Source organism: Amblyraja radiata, chromosome 32 (genome assembly GCF_010909765.2).
Source record: "Amblyraja radiata isolate CabotCenter1 chromosome 32, sAmbRad1.1.pri, whole genome shotgun sequence".
NCBI lineage: Eukaryota > Metazoa > Chordata > Chondrichthyes > Rajiformes > Rajidae > Amblyraja > Amblyraja radiata.
The window spans coordinates 28553936-28569653 of NC_045987.1; the positions used below are offsets into that span (position 1 = coordinate 28553936).

The window sequence follows — 15718 nt, forward strand, 5'->3', positions numbered from 1 at the left end:
CTTGTTTTGGGGGCTAGTCCCCTTCAGATGTCTCTTCAGCATATAACAGGCATGCTCAATTGGCTTCAGATCAGGTAATTGACTTGGCCACTCAAGAATTGACAATTTTTTAGCTTTTAAATACTCCTTTGTTGCTTTAGCAGTATGTTAGGAATCATTGTCTTGCTGCAGAATTAGTTTTGAGGCATCTGTTTGAACTTGAGCAGTTAGGATGTGTCTATACACTTCAGAATTCATTATGCTACTACCATCAATGAAGAAAAGTGAGCCAGTACCTTCAGCAGCTATACATGCTCAGGCCATAACACCCCCACCACCGTGTTTCATAGATGAGGTGGTATGCTTTGGATCTTGGGCAGTTCCTTCTCTCCTCCATACGTTGCTCTTGCCATCACTATGATATAAGCTAATCTTTGTCTCATCTGTCCACAAGACTTTTTCCTGAACTGTGGTTGCTCTTATAAGTACTTCTTGGCAAACTGTAACCTGGCCATCCTATTTTTGCTGCTAACCAGTGGTTTGCTTCCTGCAGTGTAGCCTCTGTATATCTGTTCATGAAGTCTTCTGCGGACAGTGGTCATTGACAAATCCACACCTGACTCCTGAAGAGTGTTTCTGATCTGTCGGACAGGTGTTTGGGGAATTTTCTTTATTATAGAGAGAATTCTTGTCATCAGCTGTGGAGATCTTCCTTGGCCTGCCAGTCCCTTTGCGATTAGTAAGCTCACCAGTGCTCTCTTTCTTCTTAATGATGTTAATATGCAAACTAGAGGGGTTCAGGCACAGTCAACTCAGAAAGTTTGGAGTGTAGTAGCTCTGGCACAATGGTGTTGAATGCAGAGCTAAAATCAACAAATGAAAGCCTCGCACAGGTCCCCTGGTGGTCTAAGTGCTGGAGGATGAAGTGCAGGCCAGGGTTGACTGCATCATCCACAGATCTATTGGCCCGATATGCAAACTAGAGGGTCCAGCAGGGGGATTGTGATATTTTTCAGCTTGACCAGCACAAGCCTTTCAAGGGTTTCTTTTCAAGATAGAACCGGCGGGCCTTGAGAGCTTCCTGGTGGGAGATGGAGCTGTAAAGGGACTGGACACCCATGGCAACAATAAGGCAAAGATGAGGGCGGTCACGGCGGTGCAGCGGTAGAGTTGCTGCCTTTGTGTGATTTGAGTATAGGAGCAGGGAGGTTCTACTGCAGTTGTACAGGGTCTTGGTGAGACCACACCTGGAATATTGCGTACAGTTTTGGCCTCCTAATCTGAGGAAAGACATTCTTGCCATAGAGGGAGTACAGAGAAGGTTCACCAGACTGATTCCTAGGATGTCAGGACTTTCATATGAAGAAAGACTGGATAGACTTGGCTTGTACTCGCTAGAATTTAGAAGATTGAGGGGGGATCTTATAGAAACGTACAAAATTCTTAAGGGGTTGGACAGGCTAGATGTGGGAAGATTGTTCCCGATGTTGGGGAAGTCCAGAACAAGGGGTCACAGTTTAAGGATGAGGGGGAAATCTTTTAGGACCGAGATGAGAAAAACATTTTTCACACAGAGAGTGGTAAATCCGTGGAATTCTCTGCCACAGAAGGTAGTTGAGACCAGTTCATTGGCTATATTTAAGAGGGAGTTAGATGTGGCCCTTGTGGTCCTTATGGAGAGAAGGCAGGTACAGGATACTGAGTTGGATGATCAGCCATGATCATATTGAATGACTGTGCAGGCTCGAAGGGCCGAATGGCCTACTCCTGCACCTATTTTCTATGTTCCAAACAGTTGATTTTGGAAAGCCTAAGGTTTGGCTGATGTCTCAAACAGTTGGCTAAGGTTTGGCAGACGTATCTAACTGTTGATAAACTGCAATAAAAGTTTCCAAAGTTGATGGAAAGACTGGAGGAAAGACTAGGTGCTGAGAGCTCTATTATACATGCATTAAAGAGGAATTTAAAACATACTTTAGCAATTACAAACACCTGTGAAGCCATGTGTCCCACACATTATGGTGTCCTGAAATGGGGGGACTATGTATGAACACAGCTGTAATTTCTACATGGTGAAACCAAAATGTATAAAAATACCCTTTAATAAAATCTGACAATGTGCACTTGAACCACGTGTTTTTTTCTATTACAAATCTCAAATTGTGGAGTACAGAGGCAAATAAATAAATGATGGGTCTTTGTCCCAAACATTATGGAGGGCACTGTAGGTTATATCAGCAGGGAATCCAACAGATTATATGCAGTGAGTGAAGATTGAAGTGTTAGCTTGGACAATTATACTGAAGTTTGCCTTGGAGATGGCTATTTCCAAAAAGAGTGTTGATCCAATGCAGCTTTGAAATCTGAAATTAGTTATATGGAAGGCAGTTATCAAACAAAAAAACAGCTGATTTCAAAGTTGCAGTTACCTAAAATTAGTAAGTATGCCTCTCCCAGACAAAACATGTTGTTTTTTAGTCCTTATTGCACAGGTAATTTGTACCCTGTTGTCTCTCTTTTTCTGCACCAATGACTACATTTCCTCGTTCTTTTTATAATTTGATACTTCAGGGAAATGTATAACTGTCGGGTCACTTACCTTTCTTTGAAGAAGCTGAGGCTGCGGTCCACCATTATCTTCAACCTCATATCGAATCTTATTGAAGAGAGCCAATGGGTACTGCTCTTCATAGAACTGAAAAAACTCATCCAAAATCTTCCCAGTCCTTTCTGTAAAATAGAACCAGACACATAGTTAATATGGTCAAGTATTAATTACAATTAGTTATTTGAATATCCTGGAGAATGGTACAAGTGAATCACCCTGTAGTTTCATTTTTCTATAGGGCTGAATGACTGAAATTTTTAGAAATGTTATAATTTAAAGTTTTGCTAAAATATGAGTACATTCTCAGTTGACCAGAAATCCAGTCCTTTCAAGTAACCACCAATTCTCAATGTCACACTGTCAATTTTGTGTCGAAAAGTCTCAATATTTTTACCGTTTATTGAAAATAATTGGTCATTGAGATGAGAAAAGGTTATAAAACGACTGTGAAAGGAAGAATTACTTCAAGAATGTACAATTGGTAATAATACTTGATTTTTAAATATATTGCAGAGGCTTGGTTAACAATCCAGAGCAAAGCAATCCGATTGAATGTTGCCAGGTGCAACATTCTCAACATTTATGAGGAGAAGGCAGGAGATTGGGGATAGGAGGGAGAGATAGATCAGCCATGATTGAGTGGTGGAATAGACTTGATGGGCCAAATTGCCTAATTCTGCTCCTGTCACATCCACTTCCCAGTCCATCACCAACTTTGACCTCCCCACCATCGAAGGGATCTATTGAAGTCGCTGCCTTAAAAAGGCAGTCAACATCATCAAAGACCCACACCGTCCTGGCCAAAACTCATTTCACCATTGTTATCGGGAAGAAGGCACAGGAGCCTGAAAACAGTAACGTCCAGTTCAGGAACAGCTTCTTCCCTACAGCCATCAGGCTGTAGGGATACGACAATAAATAAGCTCTGAACTGCAACAGACTATTATTATTATTGCACTATATTTGTTATTAATTGAGTATGTGTGCATGTGTATACACACACTGACATTTTTTTTTCTCCCGTTATGTACTATGTTTACATATTCTGTTGTGCTACAGCAAGCAAGAATTTAATTGTCCTATTTGGGACATATGACAATAAAACACTCTTGACTCTTGAATTGACTTGACTCTTATGAACTTATGATCTACGACCAAAACATTTAACATCTGATCATTAAATTAGAAATTGTTTTTGGTGCTTTTCGGACCAAGCTACGAGGGAATAGCTGGAAAATGGTACTAAACTAAAATGATCAGTCATGATCATGTCTGAAGAAGGGTCTCGACCCGAAACAACACCTATTCCTTTTCTCCAGAGATCCTGTCTGACCCGCCTTTACTCCAACTTTTTGAGTCTATCTATGATCATATTACAAGGTGGAGTAGGCATTCTGCTTTTCTCTATTGTTTTACTGGGATTAGATGACTTTTTTTGTCTGGGGTGGAACAAGTCTATTTGCCTGATGGTAACCAATCAATGTGTCAAGAATGCTTTATTGTCATTATTACTGAAAACGAACAATGAAATTCTTACGTGCAGCAGCAGAACAGGGTGTTTATCTATCTAGTAAACAAAGTACTCGATAGATAATAACATAAATAAATAAAACATTCAGTAAATAAAAAATGCAATATAGTACAAAAACAAAACAAAGCATAGAGTCCCGAGTGCAACAAAGACAGATTGTAATTCGGAGCTTAGTTGGAGTTCACAGTGTTCAATAGCCCATTGGTTGTTGGTAAGAAGCTGCTCCTGAACCTGGATGTTACAGTTTTCAGACTCCTTTTCCTTCTTCCTGATATCATGAGTGAAATTAGAGCATGGTCAGGGTGCTGTGCGCCTTTCAGATGATGCTGACTGCCTTTTTGAGGCAGTGCCTTTTATAGATCCGTTTGATGGTGGGCAGAGCAGTACCCGTATTGGACTGGACAGCGTTCACCACTTTTTGTAATCTTATTTGTTCCTGGGCGTACGAGTTCATGGCTGAACCAGGTTGTGATGCAGCCAGTCATCTCGTTCCACAGGAACTGCAGGATTATTATTTATTTTTCTTAATTTGTTGCCACGAAATATTTATATCTGGTGTATCCACTTTTAAAATTACTGTTGATGTAACATTATATAGAAGCTCAATAACTATCTCCTTGTTACTGCTTATTTTCAAAGTTACAAGGCTAAAACAAACTTGATATTTGCCAGATGGGGCCTTAACAGACTGTCCTGTCACTGTCCCACAGATGATCGGATATCAGACTAAAGCAAAACAGGAAATTGGATTACTACTTGAGAGAAATAAAATTGCAAGGATCAGAGAAAAAAAGCGAGTGGAATCAATTAGATATATATTCCAAAAGGTCAGCACTTGCTCAGTGAGTTGACATTTGTACCCAAAACATACAACTCATAACAGATATGATGATTCTCTTGCATTGAAATGGTTAGTTGAAGAGTGGTGAGATTATGAGCTAGCACTCTTGGCTTTCTTCTCCTAGCCACCAAGGAAAGTCAAGCATTAATTAACTCGAAGAGTTCTTGATTAAACACCTATTACCGCTCAAGCATGACCTTAAATATTGTATGGCAAAGGATTGGCACATATGTTCATGGGTCTGACTGACCTATTGAGTACTTAAATTTCCTATTTTTATTTCAGATTTCCTGTTTCCACATTGTATCTCTAAACTAAATAAAATAAACTTAAATTGGGAAGAACGGAAGCAGCAGATGAGGTTAGAGTCCAATAAAGCTGCATCATAACGTCCTGGTGCCTCTGCAAATTTACTGACTAAACCGTCTTAATGACTATTCCCATGGGAATGTCCAGCAACCACAGAGACATCATTAACCCTGCACTCAGGAGGCCACATACCATTCTGGGATCTCATTCACACAAATGTTCTGTCTGTCTCCCCCACATGTTAGTCCCTATCAGTTCTAGACTCCTTAATGACTCCATCCTTCTCTGCTGTGCATCAGAGACATTGTGACATCTTCCGTCAGATATTATCTTGAAAAGTATAAGATTAAGCATTTTCTCTGCCACAGAAGCAGTCAAAGCCAGGTTATTAAATATAATCAGGGAGGCATTAGATATTGTGTATGAAGGAACTGCAGATGCTGATTTAACCCAAAGATAGACACAAAATGCTGGAGTAACTCAGCTGGACAGGCAGCATCTCTGGAGAGAAGTGGGTGACGCTTCGTGTCGAGACCGTTTTTCAGACTGACGTCAGGGAGGAAAGAGATAGATACATAAGGAAGTGTGAAGGTGTGAAAACAGGGCAAAGGGAATGGAGATTAAGGAAAATGTAGAATAGATCCTAGCTGGGATAAGGTAACAACAAAGCCAACAGAGATAAAATATAGTCTGAGACAGTAAGACTGGTCAGAGAACTGAGAAGAGGGAGGGATAGAGAGTGGGTGAAAGCAAGGGTAACTTGAAGTTAGAGAAGTCAATGTTCATACCGCTGGGGTGTAAGCTGCACAAATTATATTAGAGGTGCTGTTCCTCCAATTTGCGCTGGGTCTCACTGACAATGGAGGAGGCCCAAGACAGAAAGGTCAGTGTGGGAATGGGAGGGGAAGTTAGAGTGTCCAGCAACCGGGCGATCAGGTAGATTCAGGCGGACTAAGCGGGTGTTCAGCGAAATGATCGCCGAGCCTGCTCTTGGTCTCGCCGATATACAGGAGTCCACACCTGGAACAGCGGATACAGTAGATGAGGTTGGAGGTGTTGCATCTCCTGCGGTTGCAGGGGAAAGTACTTGGGGTGTGGGTGGTTTGGGTTCGAAAGGCTGAGTTGACCAGGGAGTTGTGGAGGGACCGATCTCTGCGGAAAGCGGTGGAGATGGGAAGATGTGGCTAGTGGTGGGATCCCGTTTGAGGTGACGAAAATGTCTGGGGATTATGTGCTGTATGCGACGGCTGATGGGGTGCAAGGTGAGGACTAGGGGGACTGTCCCTGTTACAACCGGGAGAGGGGGCGCAAAAGCAAAGCTGTGGGATATCGAGAAAACCTTAATGAGGGCCTCGTCTATGATGGAAGAGGGGAACCCCCATTCCCTAAAGAATTAGGACATCTCCGATGTCCAGTTATGGAAAAAATGAGAGATGTCCTCATTCTTAGGTATTACTTATTGTCCTTAGAGCGACTGCTGCAATTATTCTTCTGTTTCACAGGCTAAAAGAGATATCCAATACATTAACATTTAATAGGGGTTCAACACTAATACTGACTATGAGTTAAACAAATTAAAGTAGAATACATTGCAAGCTGAATTTAATTACTTTAACTCAGAAATCGAGCAGGCAAGTTATTTCCGTAATGTGTCTGATTGCAGTTTCTGACAAAACAAATATAGCAATATTAATCTTATCCTTCACTCCTCAGATGAACACAGGGCACCACTGTTTTCTTCTACAAAGTACAAATTATTCCTTTTTTTATTTAAATAGTACAGTGGTTTCTTAGAGGATGACTCATCTGTAAAAATGTTACCATGTGCGCTACTATGATAGTCTTTCAAACCACAATGACACACATATGATGTTAAGTTTTCCAGCATTTTGAGGAATGGATTGCAAAATGTCTGCTCCATTTTACGATCAGAAAAGCTCACTAAAAATATTAATTACTCAATTATTGATGATCAAAGAAATTGTGCACCTTAATCTTACTTTTCAATTCTATTTTCATCATCAGAACTTAACATAAAACTGTACAGCATGTTGTTGCCGAACATTATGCCTAGTTAACTGATCTTATCTGCCTATACATGATTCATATCCCTCTGTTCCCTGTATTTTCATGTGCCTATTAAAAGCCTCTTAAATGCCACTATTGTATCAGCCTCCACCACCACCGCTGACAGTGCGTTCCAGGCTCCTTCACTCCCTGTATATAAAACTTGCGCTGCACATCATATCATCATATCATATCATCATATCTATCTATCATATCATATCTATCATATCATATCAAGGTGCTTGAGGAGTATAAAGAATGTAAAAAGAATCTTAAGAAAGAAATTAGAAAAGCTAAAAGAAGATATAAGGTTGCTTTGTCAAGTAAGGTGAAAGTAAATCCAAAGGGTTTCTACAGCTATATTAATAGCAAAAGGATAACGAGGGATAACAAGAGATTTTTATAATTTGGGTAGGGATGAGTTCAGAAATCCACTCCTCTCTAGATTTGGTCAATTATTTCCCCAGGTTTTGAATAAAATTGTTCACAAAACATCAAAAAAAAAAAATATCAAACTGCTGCATGAGTCACAGTGCCATCTCACAGATGTACAATCACAATGGATCTCATTTACATATGATGTCACAATGGGTCAGCGGAGGGAGATCTCTCCCCCTCCCTGCCTCCCTTCCATCCCAGTGCCTTTTTCCCCCTTCTCTCTCGCCCTCCCCTTTCTCTCGCCCTCCCCTTCTCTCTCTCTCCCCATCATCTCTCCCCCTCCTCCTTTCCTCTCCCCCTCTTCTCCCCCTCTCCCCATCCCTCTCCTCTCACCTCCCCTTCTTCCCCTCTCCTCTCCCCTTCCCCCACCCCTCTCTACCCCCCTTCCCCCCCTACCCTGTCAACCCCTTCACCCTCCCCGCTCTCCTCCCCTCCCCCTCACCCATCCTCATCCCCCTCTCTCCTTTCCCCCCTCCCCTCTCCTCCCCCTCCCCATTCTCTCCCCATCCCCACTCTCTCCCCATCTCCCTCTCCCCAACCCTCCCCCCCTCACCCACATATCATCTCCCCCTCCCCTCCACCCCCCTCTCCCTGTCTCTTGCCCTTCTGTCTCTGCCCCTCTCTCTCTGCCCTCACTCTCTACCCCCCCCTCTCTAGACGCGCCTGCGAGTTGGGGGCTATGCGTCAGTGGATAGGGCGGTTATGGGGTAAAAGGAGCAAATTAATAATATTAATATAATATCAAGGGGGGTAGTTAGCATGTGTGCGGGGTGCTAGGTAGTGTGTGTGATGCCAAATGCTTCCCCCCCGCAACCGCATGTTGGGGGAACAGACCAAACGGGTCTGCACTTGGTCTATTATCTATTCAGTGTGTGTGTGTGTGTGTGTGTGTGTGTGTGTGTGTGTGTGTGTGTGTGTGTGTGTGTGTGTGTGTGTGTGTGTGTGTGTGTGTGTGTGTGTGTGTGTGTGTGTGTGTGTGTGTGTGTGTGTGTGTGTGTGTGTGTGTGTGTGTGTGTGTGTGTGTGTGTGTGTGTGTGTGTGTGTGTGTGTGATTGTGTATGTGAAACGTATTTCCTCGAAAACCAGACGCAAAAACGCGGAGATTTTTACTTATTTCGGGAGGGATTTAAAATGATTTCAGAAATCCACTCCTCTCTAGATTTCATCAATTATTTCCCTAGATTTTGAATAAAATTGTTCACAAAACATCAAAAAATTATAAAATCAAACTGCTGCACAATGGATATCATTTACATAAATGACATCACAATGGGACAGGTGTGGGAGATTGGAACCTTCACGTGGCCCCACTAAAATCAAACTGCTGCAAGAGTCAGTGCCATCTCACAGATGTACAATCACAATGGATCTTATTTACATATGATATCACAATGGGACAGGGGTGGGAGATCTCTCCCCCTCCCTCCCACCCCGTGCCTTTCACTCTCCCCCCTTCTCTCTCTCTCTCCCCCTCCTCCCCTCCCCCACCCTCTCCTCCTCTTCCCCTCTCCTGTCCCCTACCCCCACCCCTCTTTACCCCCCCTCACCCACCCTTCCCCCCCTCTACCACCCCCTTCCCCTACCCGTCTCCCGCTCTCCTCCCCTCCCATCCTCATCCTCTTCTCTCCCCCTTACCCCCTCTCTCCACCCCCACCCACCCCCTTCCCCCCTCTGCCCTCCCTCCACCTCATCCCTCTCCCCTCCACATACCTCCCCCTCCCTTCCCCACTCTCCACCTACTCTCCCCCAGTCCCCCCACCCCACCTCCTCCCCTCATTCTGCCCCACTCCCCTCTCCTCTCTCTCTCCCCCATCCCCCCTACTTTCTCTCCCCTGCCTCCCTCCCTCTCCCCCCCCCCCATGTTTCCTTGCATCCCATCTTAAATAGAGACACATGAGCCATCCTCCAGTCATTCAGCACCTCACCTGTGATGATTCGTATATTTAAACCAGGGTTCCTGCAATCTATTTTCGAGCTTCCCACTGTGCTAGGATATATATGAGATATTTAATAACCTTCATATTGGTTTCTGAGGCACCCTATTCACTCTCTAGCTACCCTCTTTCCCTTAATGTACATAAATTATCTTTGGATTCTCCTTAATCGGATCTGCCAGAGCCATCTCCTGTTGTTAAGGTTCCAGGATTTTGACCCAGTGATGGTGAAGTAACAGCAACATATTTCCAAGTCAGGAGGGTCTGTGACTTGGAGTGCAACTCCCAAGCAATGGTGTTCCAATGCTTTTGCTGCCCTTCACCTTCTCGCTGATAGAAGTTGTGGGCTTGGAATGTGTTAATCTCGGCTCCTTGCCAAAGCGCAATGAAAAAAACCCAAAGTTAGGTATCATTACGCAGGGAGGTTTAGAAACTTCTAGATTTAACTGTGCCAGCTGGAATTTGTCTTAAGACACTGTAGAATTCCTTACAATTCAAAGCTTAAGTAGATAGAGATATAGGAACAACCTGATGAAACCAAAACAAGATGCCAATGAAATACATCAAATCAAGAGATATAGGGAAACACCCAGTAACGCAAATCGATTCATGATTTGCTGTCAACAAAAGATTGCTTAATAAATGGCTTGCAGAACTGAGAGCAATCAAGCCAAAACACCTTTGAAGTCCAAAATACTCAAAATACACCTGACATCCAGATTGTATTACTATTTGATCCTTACCGAGGAACCCAAAAACTGTCAAAGAAAACTTAACTGGGTGATTACGTAGAGTCAAAATGATCTTTCACCTCCCACAATACTCAATCTATCACGATGCACTACTGGACTGACTAAAGCTGGAGGCACAGATTCCTTCAACCTTCAAAGAACATACATTTTAACAGCAACAAGCCCTTCATCCTACAATGTCTGTGCCAAACATAATGCTACAATAATCACATCTCCATATTCACATCATTTATGCAATTAAGAAAAACAAATGCTGGAAATAGTCAGATGGTTAGAGTTAACATTGCAAATTGATAACATTTCTCCAATTTCCTTGTGTGTAAATGACTATCAACCTGAATAATTATCTCTGATTTTCTTTTTGTAGATGCTACCCAACCTGCTGAAAAATATATCCCGCAACAATTGTTTCTATTTCTAGCATAATGAATATTTCAATTATTGCTGTACTTTTAAGTACATTAATATGATAAAGCAATACAACAGGTTTTTCCAGTTAGACTTCAGTTGAGGCATAACATCCCTCAGTTGCTTTGTTTATTTAAAAGAACGACTTGATCCAAAATTTTAAAGGAGAACAGTCCGTGGCAAAACTCGAACCAATTATCACATTTTTGGTCCAGTTATCAAGTCTCGGGTCAGAAATGTGCAGAAAAATCTGCACTGACATTGGGCAGCGCGGCAGAGCAGCTGGTAGGCATCACAGATGGTTAATATTGCACTGGTAGTTGGAAATAAAATAGCCCAGAAAGGGGATGAGACTGACAGCAGTCCGAGACAGTTGATGTCACGCCGGCAGCTAGAAACAGGGTTGATTTTGCGTCGTAGCTAGTAGAACTGCTACCTCACTGCTCCTGTTACCTGCTTTAAACCGAACCAGTGCTGCCTGTGCTCAGTTTGCCCATATGGGTTTTCGCTGGGTACAATCATACAGTACAGAAATAATACTCTCATGATTTTGCACATTTCTCACCCTCCTACGCTCCAGGTCAAAATGTTCCAATCTATCCAGCTACTTATAACTTAAGCCCTCGAGTCCTGGTAAACACCCTGGTGAATCTTATCTGCACCCTTTTCAGCTTTATCACATCCATCCTCTATATGGGTAACCAGAACTGCACAAAAAAGTCAAAGTGTGATCTCACCAATGTCTTGTACAGTGGCAACATGACATCCTAAATCGTGTACTCAATGCCCTGACTGAAGGCGGCATGTCTTCTTCATCACCCTATATATCTGCATTTTCATGTTCTGGAGACTGTATCTGTATCCTTAGAACTCTCTTCGACAGCCCTATCATTTTCTGGATAACTCCTCCTTGGTATAATTTACCAAAGTGCAACACTTTGCACTTGTCCAAGTTACATTTTATCTGCCGTTTCTTAGCCTACTTCCCAGCACATCTAGATCCTGTTAGTATTCTGAAATAGCTGTATGTTCTACCAACAATTTTGGTGTCATGGGGCAGAGAACAGTACAATGCAGAAAAAATCCTTCAGCGCACAATATGTATGCCAACTACGATAAACTAATCTCAACTGCCTGCAAACGATCCATATCCATCCCCTGCGCCTATCTAAAAGCCTCTTAACTGCCACTATGTACACAGTATTAGTGAGACCACATTTGGAATACTGTGTACAGTTCTGGGGTCCATACTTAAGAAAGGATGTACTAGCCCTGGAGGCAGTGCAGCGAAGGTTTACAAGATTAATTCCTGCAATGAGGGGATTGACATATGAGGAAAGGTTAAGTAGGCTGGAACTCTACTCTTTGGAGTTTAGAAGAATGAGAGGCGATCTCATTGAAACATATAAGATCGTGAGGGGCCTTGATCGGGTGGATGCACCGAGGATGTTCCCAATGATCGGGGAAACTAGAACTAGGGGACATAGTTGCAGAATAAGGGGGGGCTCTTTTAAAACGGAGATGAGGAAGAACTTCTTCACCCAGAGGGTGGTTAATTTATGGAATTCACTGCCCCAGGGAGCAGTGGAAGCAGAAACTTTAAATATATTTAAGACTAAAATAGATGGTTTTTTAGCTGCCAAGGGGATAAGGGGCTACGGGGAGAGGGCAGGGATATGGACCTAGGTATGGTTAGTATAGTAAGACCTGAGTAATCTCCTGGACAAGTGTCGATCGCCTGGATTGGGGTCGGAGAGGAATTTCCCGGATTTTTTTCCCGAATTGGACCTGGGTTTTTATCCGGTTTTTTGCCTCTCCCAGGAGATCACGAGGTTTTTGGGGTGGAGAGGGGTGATAGCGGTATAAAGGGGAGGGTAGTGTCTTGTGTTCTGTGTCTTGTGTCTACTGTTTGTGGGTAAGTGTGTCTGTTTAGTGTTCAGCCATGAGCGAATGGCGGTGCGGGCTCGACGGACCTGGTGGTCTACTCTCGCACCTACTTTCTATGTTTCTATGTTTCTATGTTTCTATTGTATCTGGCCCCACTGCCACCCCTGGCAGATCATTCCAAGTACCCAATACTCTTACACCACAGGTTTCCTTTAAACTTTGCCCTCTCACCTTAAAGCTATGCCCTCTAATCTTTTACATTTCCACCCTGGGTTCTGACATTACCCCATCTATGCCTCTCATAAATTTATATACTTCTATCAGGTCTCTGCTCTATTCCAACGTTCCAGAGAAAACAATCCAAGTTTGTTCAACCTCATTTTATAACTAATATTGTCTAATCAAGACAACATCCTCTAATCAACTGAACTCAATATTCCAAATGCAGCCGAAAACCCACCAGCCAGAATTATCCCTTTGCACCAAAAGACATTATCTTCTGGCTTGGCCTTCCATTGAGGCTTACTAAAATCCACGCAGACAACACTCACCACCCTGCCCTCATCACCTCCTCAAAAAACTCGATCAAGTTAGCAATATATGACTTGCAAAGTACAAAGCCATACAATACAATACAATACCGTTTATTTGTCATTTGAACCTCACATGAAGTTCAAACGGAATTTGGTTTCTGCAGTCATACAAGAAAAGAACCAAGACACACACCAACACAATTTACATAAACATCCATCACAGTGAATCTCCTCCTCACTGTGATGGAAGGCAAAGTCTTGTCTCTCCCCTGCCCTCCATTCCTCTCTTGAAGTCAAAGCCCCCGGTGGGTGCTAGCAAGTCCCACGGCCACTTAAAGCCGCGCCGGGCGATGTAAGGCCCTGCTCCGGGTCCCGATGTTGGAGCCCCCGGCAGGGCGCTAGCAAGTTCACGGCCATTTAAAGCCGCGCCGGGCGATGTAAGGCCCCGCTCCAGGTCACTCTCAACCACACAATTAGAGCGGGAGAAGTCGCCGTTGCCGGTGCCCCGCAAAGCGGTCTCCCACCGGGGACCCGCAAGTTCCCGGTGTCACCATCCACCGGAGTCGGGTCGCAGCCGCGCGCCACTGCAGCTCTCCACGCTCCGAAGCCGGCCAGCTCCACGATGGTAGGTCCGCAGCTCCGCCGGCTCCGTGACTTGTGAGCGGTTCCGGTTGGAGGCCGCTCCACGGTGCTAGGCCCCAATGGCAACGAAGACCCGACAGGGAAAAGGTCAGGTCCCCATACAGGGAAGAGATCTAAAAGTTTCCCCCACCCACCCCTCCGCCCCCCACACATACACAGTCAAAAACCCACCACAAACTATACCCTCAACAGGACAATAAAATAAAAAAAGACAGACGGACTGCAGAGGCCGCTGCGACGTCGGTCGCGCCGCCAACCCAGCGTCTAATAGATGTTGACTGTAACACTCGTTGCGGAGCTTCCCAAAGTTGACACGAAGGAATTAAGTTTGTGACTTGGTCCGTACGAAAGGTAAACAAGAGACAGTGTGTTGCCAAATTGAAGATTGGCTCAGTTTCTTAGTTTTGATGACCAATTTATGACCAAAAATTTTTTTAATTGATTTTAAAAAGTTAGAAAATATATCGTAAACTTTCGTTGCATTTTTGACACCACGATGTTTTTGATATATTAAATTGGAAAATAAGAAAAAATATTTAACTCTCTCAGAAATCACTACTACCCTAGGATACCTCGTTGGGATTTTGAAAAGTATTAGAGGTTTGGAGCTTCCATGGTTTAACTAACAGAGGGGGTGGGGTGGTGTGGGGAGGGATGGTGAGGGGGATGGGGTGGTGAGGGGGATGGAGTGGTGGGGAGAAGGGGGAAGAAACAGAGGAGGGGTAAAGGGGGTGAGGAGGGTATGTGTGGAGGGGGAAGGGGAGGGAGGAAGGGATGGTGTGTGGGGAGGAGTGGGAAGGGGGTGTGTGTGTGGGGAGGAGGGGGGAAGGGGGTGTGTGTGGGGAGGAGGGGGAGGGGGTAAGGTGGGGTGTGGGGGAGGGGGGTAAGGGGGGATGTTGGGGGGAGGGGAGGAAGGGGTGGGGGGGGGAGGGGGTGTGGAGGGACTCCACTCAGCGGCCACCGGCCGCTGCAACACACAACTCCTCCTGACTCCACACAGACAGCTTTTCGGACTCCACAGACGGCTTTTCTGACTCCACTCTTGCGGTCCCAATCAGGACTACTTGCGGACCCAGCCCCGCCTCCGGGACTTTATTCTCCAGCGGGTACCGGAAGGGGCATTACCTTCATAGTGACTGACAGGCATGAAGGCCAATCTGCTGACCTCACGATTTTTTAAACCTTCATAACTTTTGTATAATTCCACCAATCGGAACAAAACTTGGTGGGTTGGAGGAGAACGGTAAGGTGGCGAAAAAATCCTATCGATAACACAAATTTTGCGCATATTAAAAAAAACGGTCGTGGTCAAGATGAAAGTTTTAGTAATAGTACAGATTATACCAATCTATACCAATCAGGCGCCATCCATAATGTTTAGGACAAAGACCCATTATTTATTTATTTGCTTCTGTATTACACAATTTGAGATTTGTAATAGAAAAAATACATGTGATTAACGTGCACATTGTCCGATTTCACTGGAGGCCATTTTTATACATTTTAGTTTCACCATGTAGAAATTACAGCAGTGTTTAGCTGGTGCAGCAGCAGCGATAGCGGCGACCAGACTTCGGAGCTGGGGCAGTGGCTGCGGGAGCGGCAGTGGCCACCCGACCTCGGAGCTGGGGCAGTGTTCCGGCGGCAGCGGCGACCCGACGTCAGAGGATCGGCCGCGGGCCCAGTGGACAACATAATCGGGAGCTCGCAGGTCACAGGTTGGTGATCTGTTCTCCAGAACTCCCGCATCAACAGCTGCGTCCGCTGGACTGGAGGGCCGCAGCTTCGA

General features: G+C 44.3%; 1 protein-coding gene across 1 annotated transcript in view; it reads right to left on the minus strand.

Annotated features, from left to right (window-relative positions):
- Positions 1-15718, minus strand: part of niban2 (niban apoptosis regulator 2) — a 187633-nt gene that overhangs the window by 110178 nt on the left and 61737 nt on the right. Inside the window, exon 2 of the mRNA XM_033048769.1 lies at positions 2579-2709. Within this exon, the coding sequence (XP_032904660.1) occupies positions 2579-2709 (131 nt within the window). The remainder of the gene's footprint in view (positions 1-2578; positions 2710-15718) is intronic.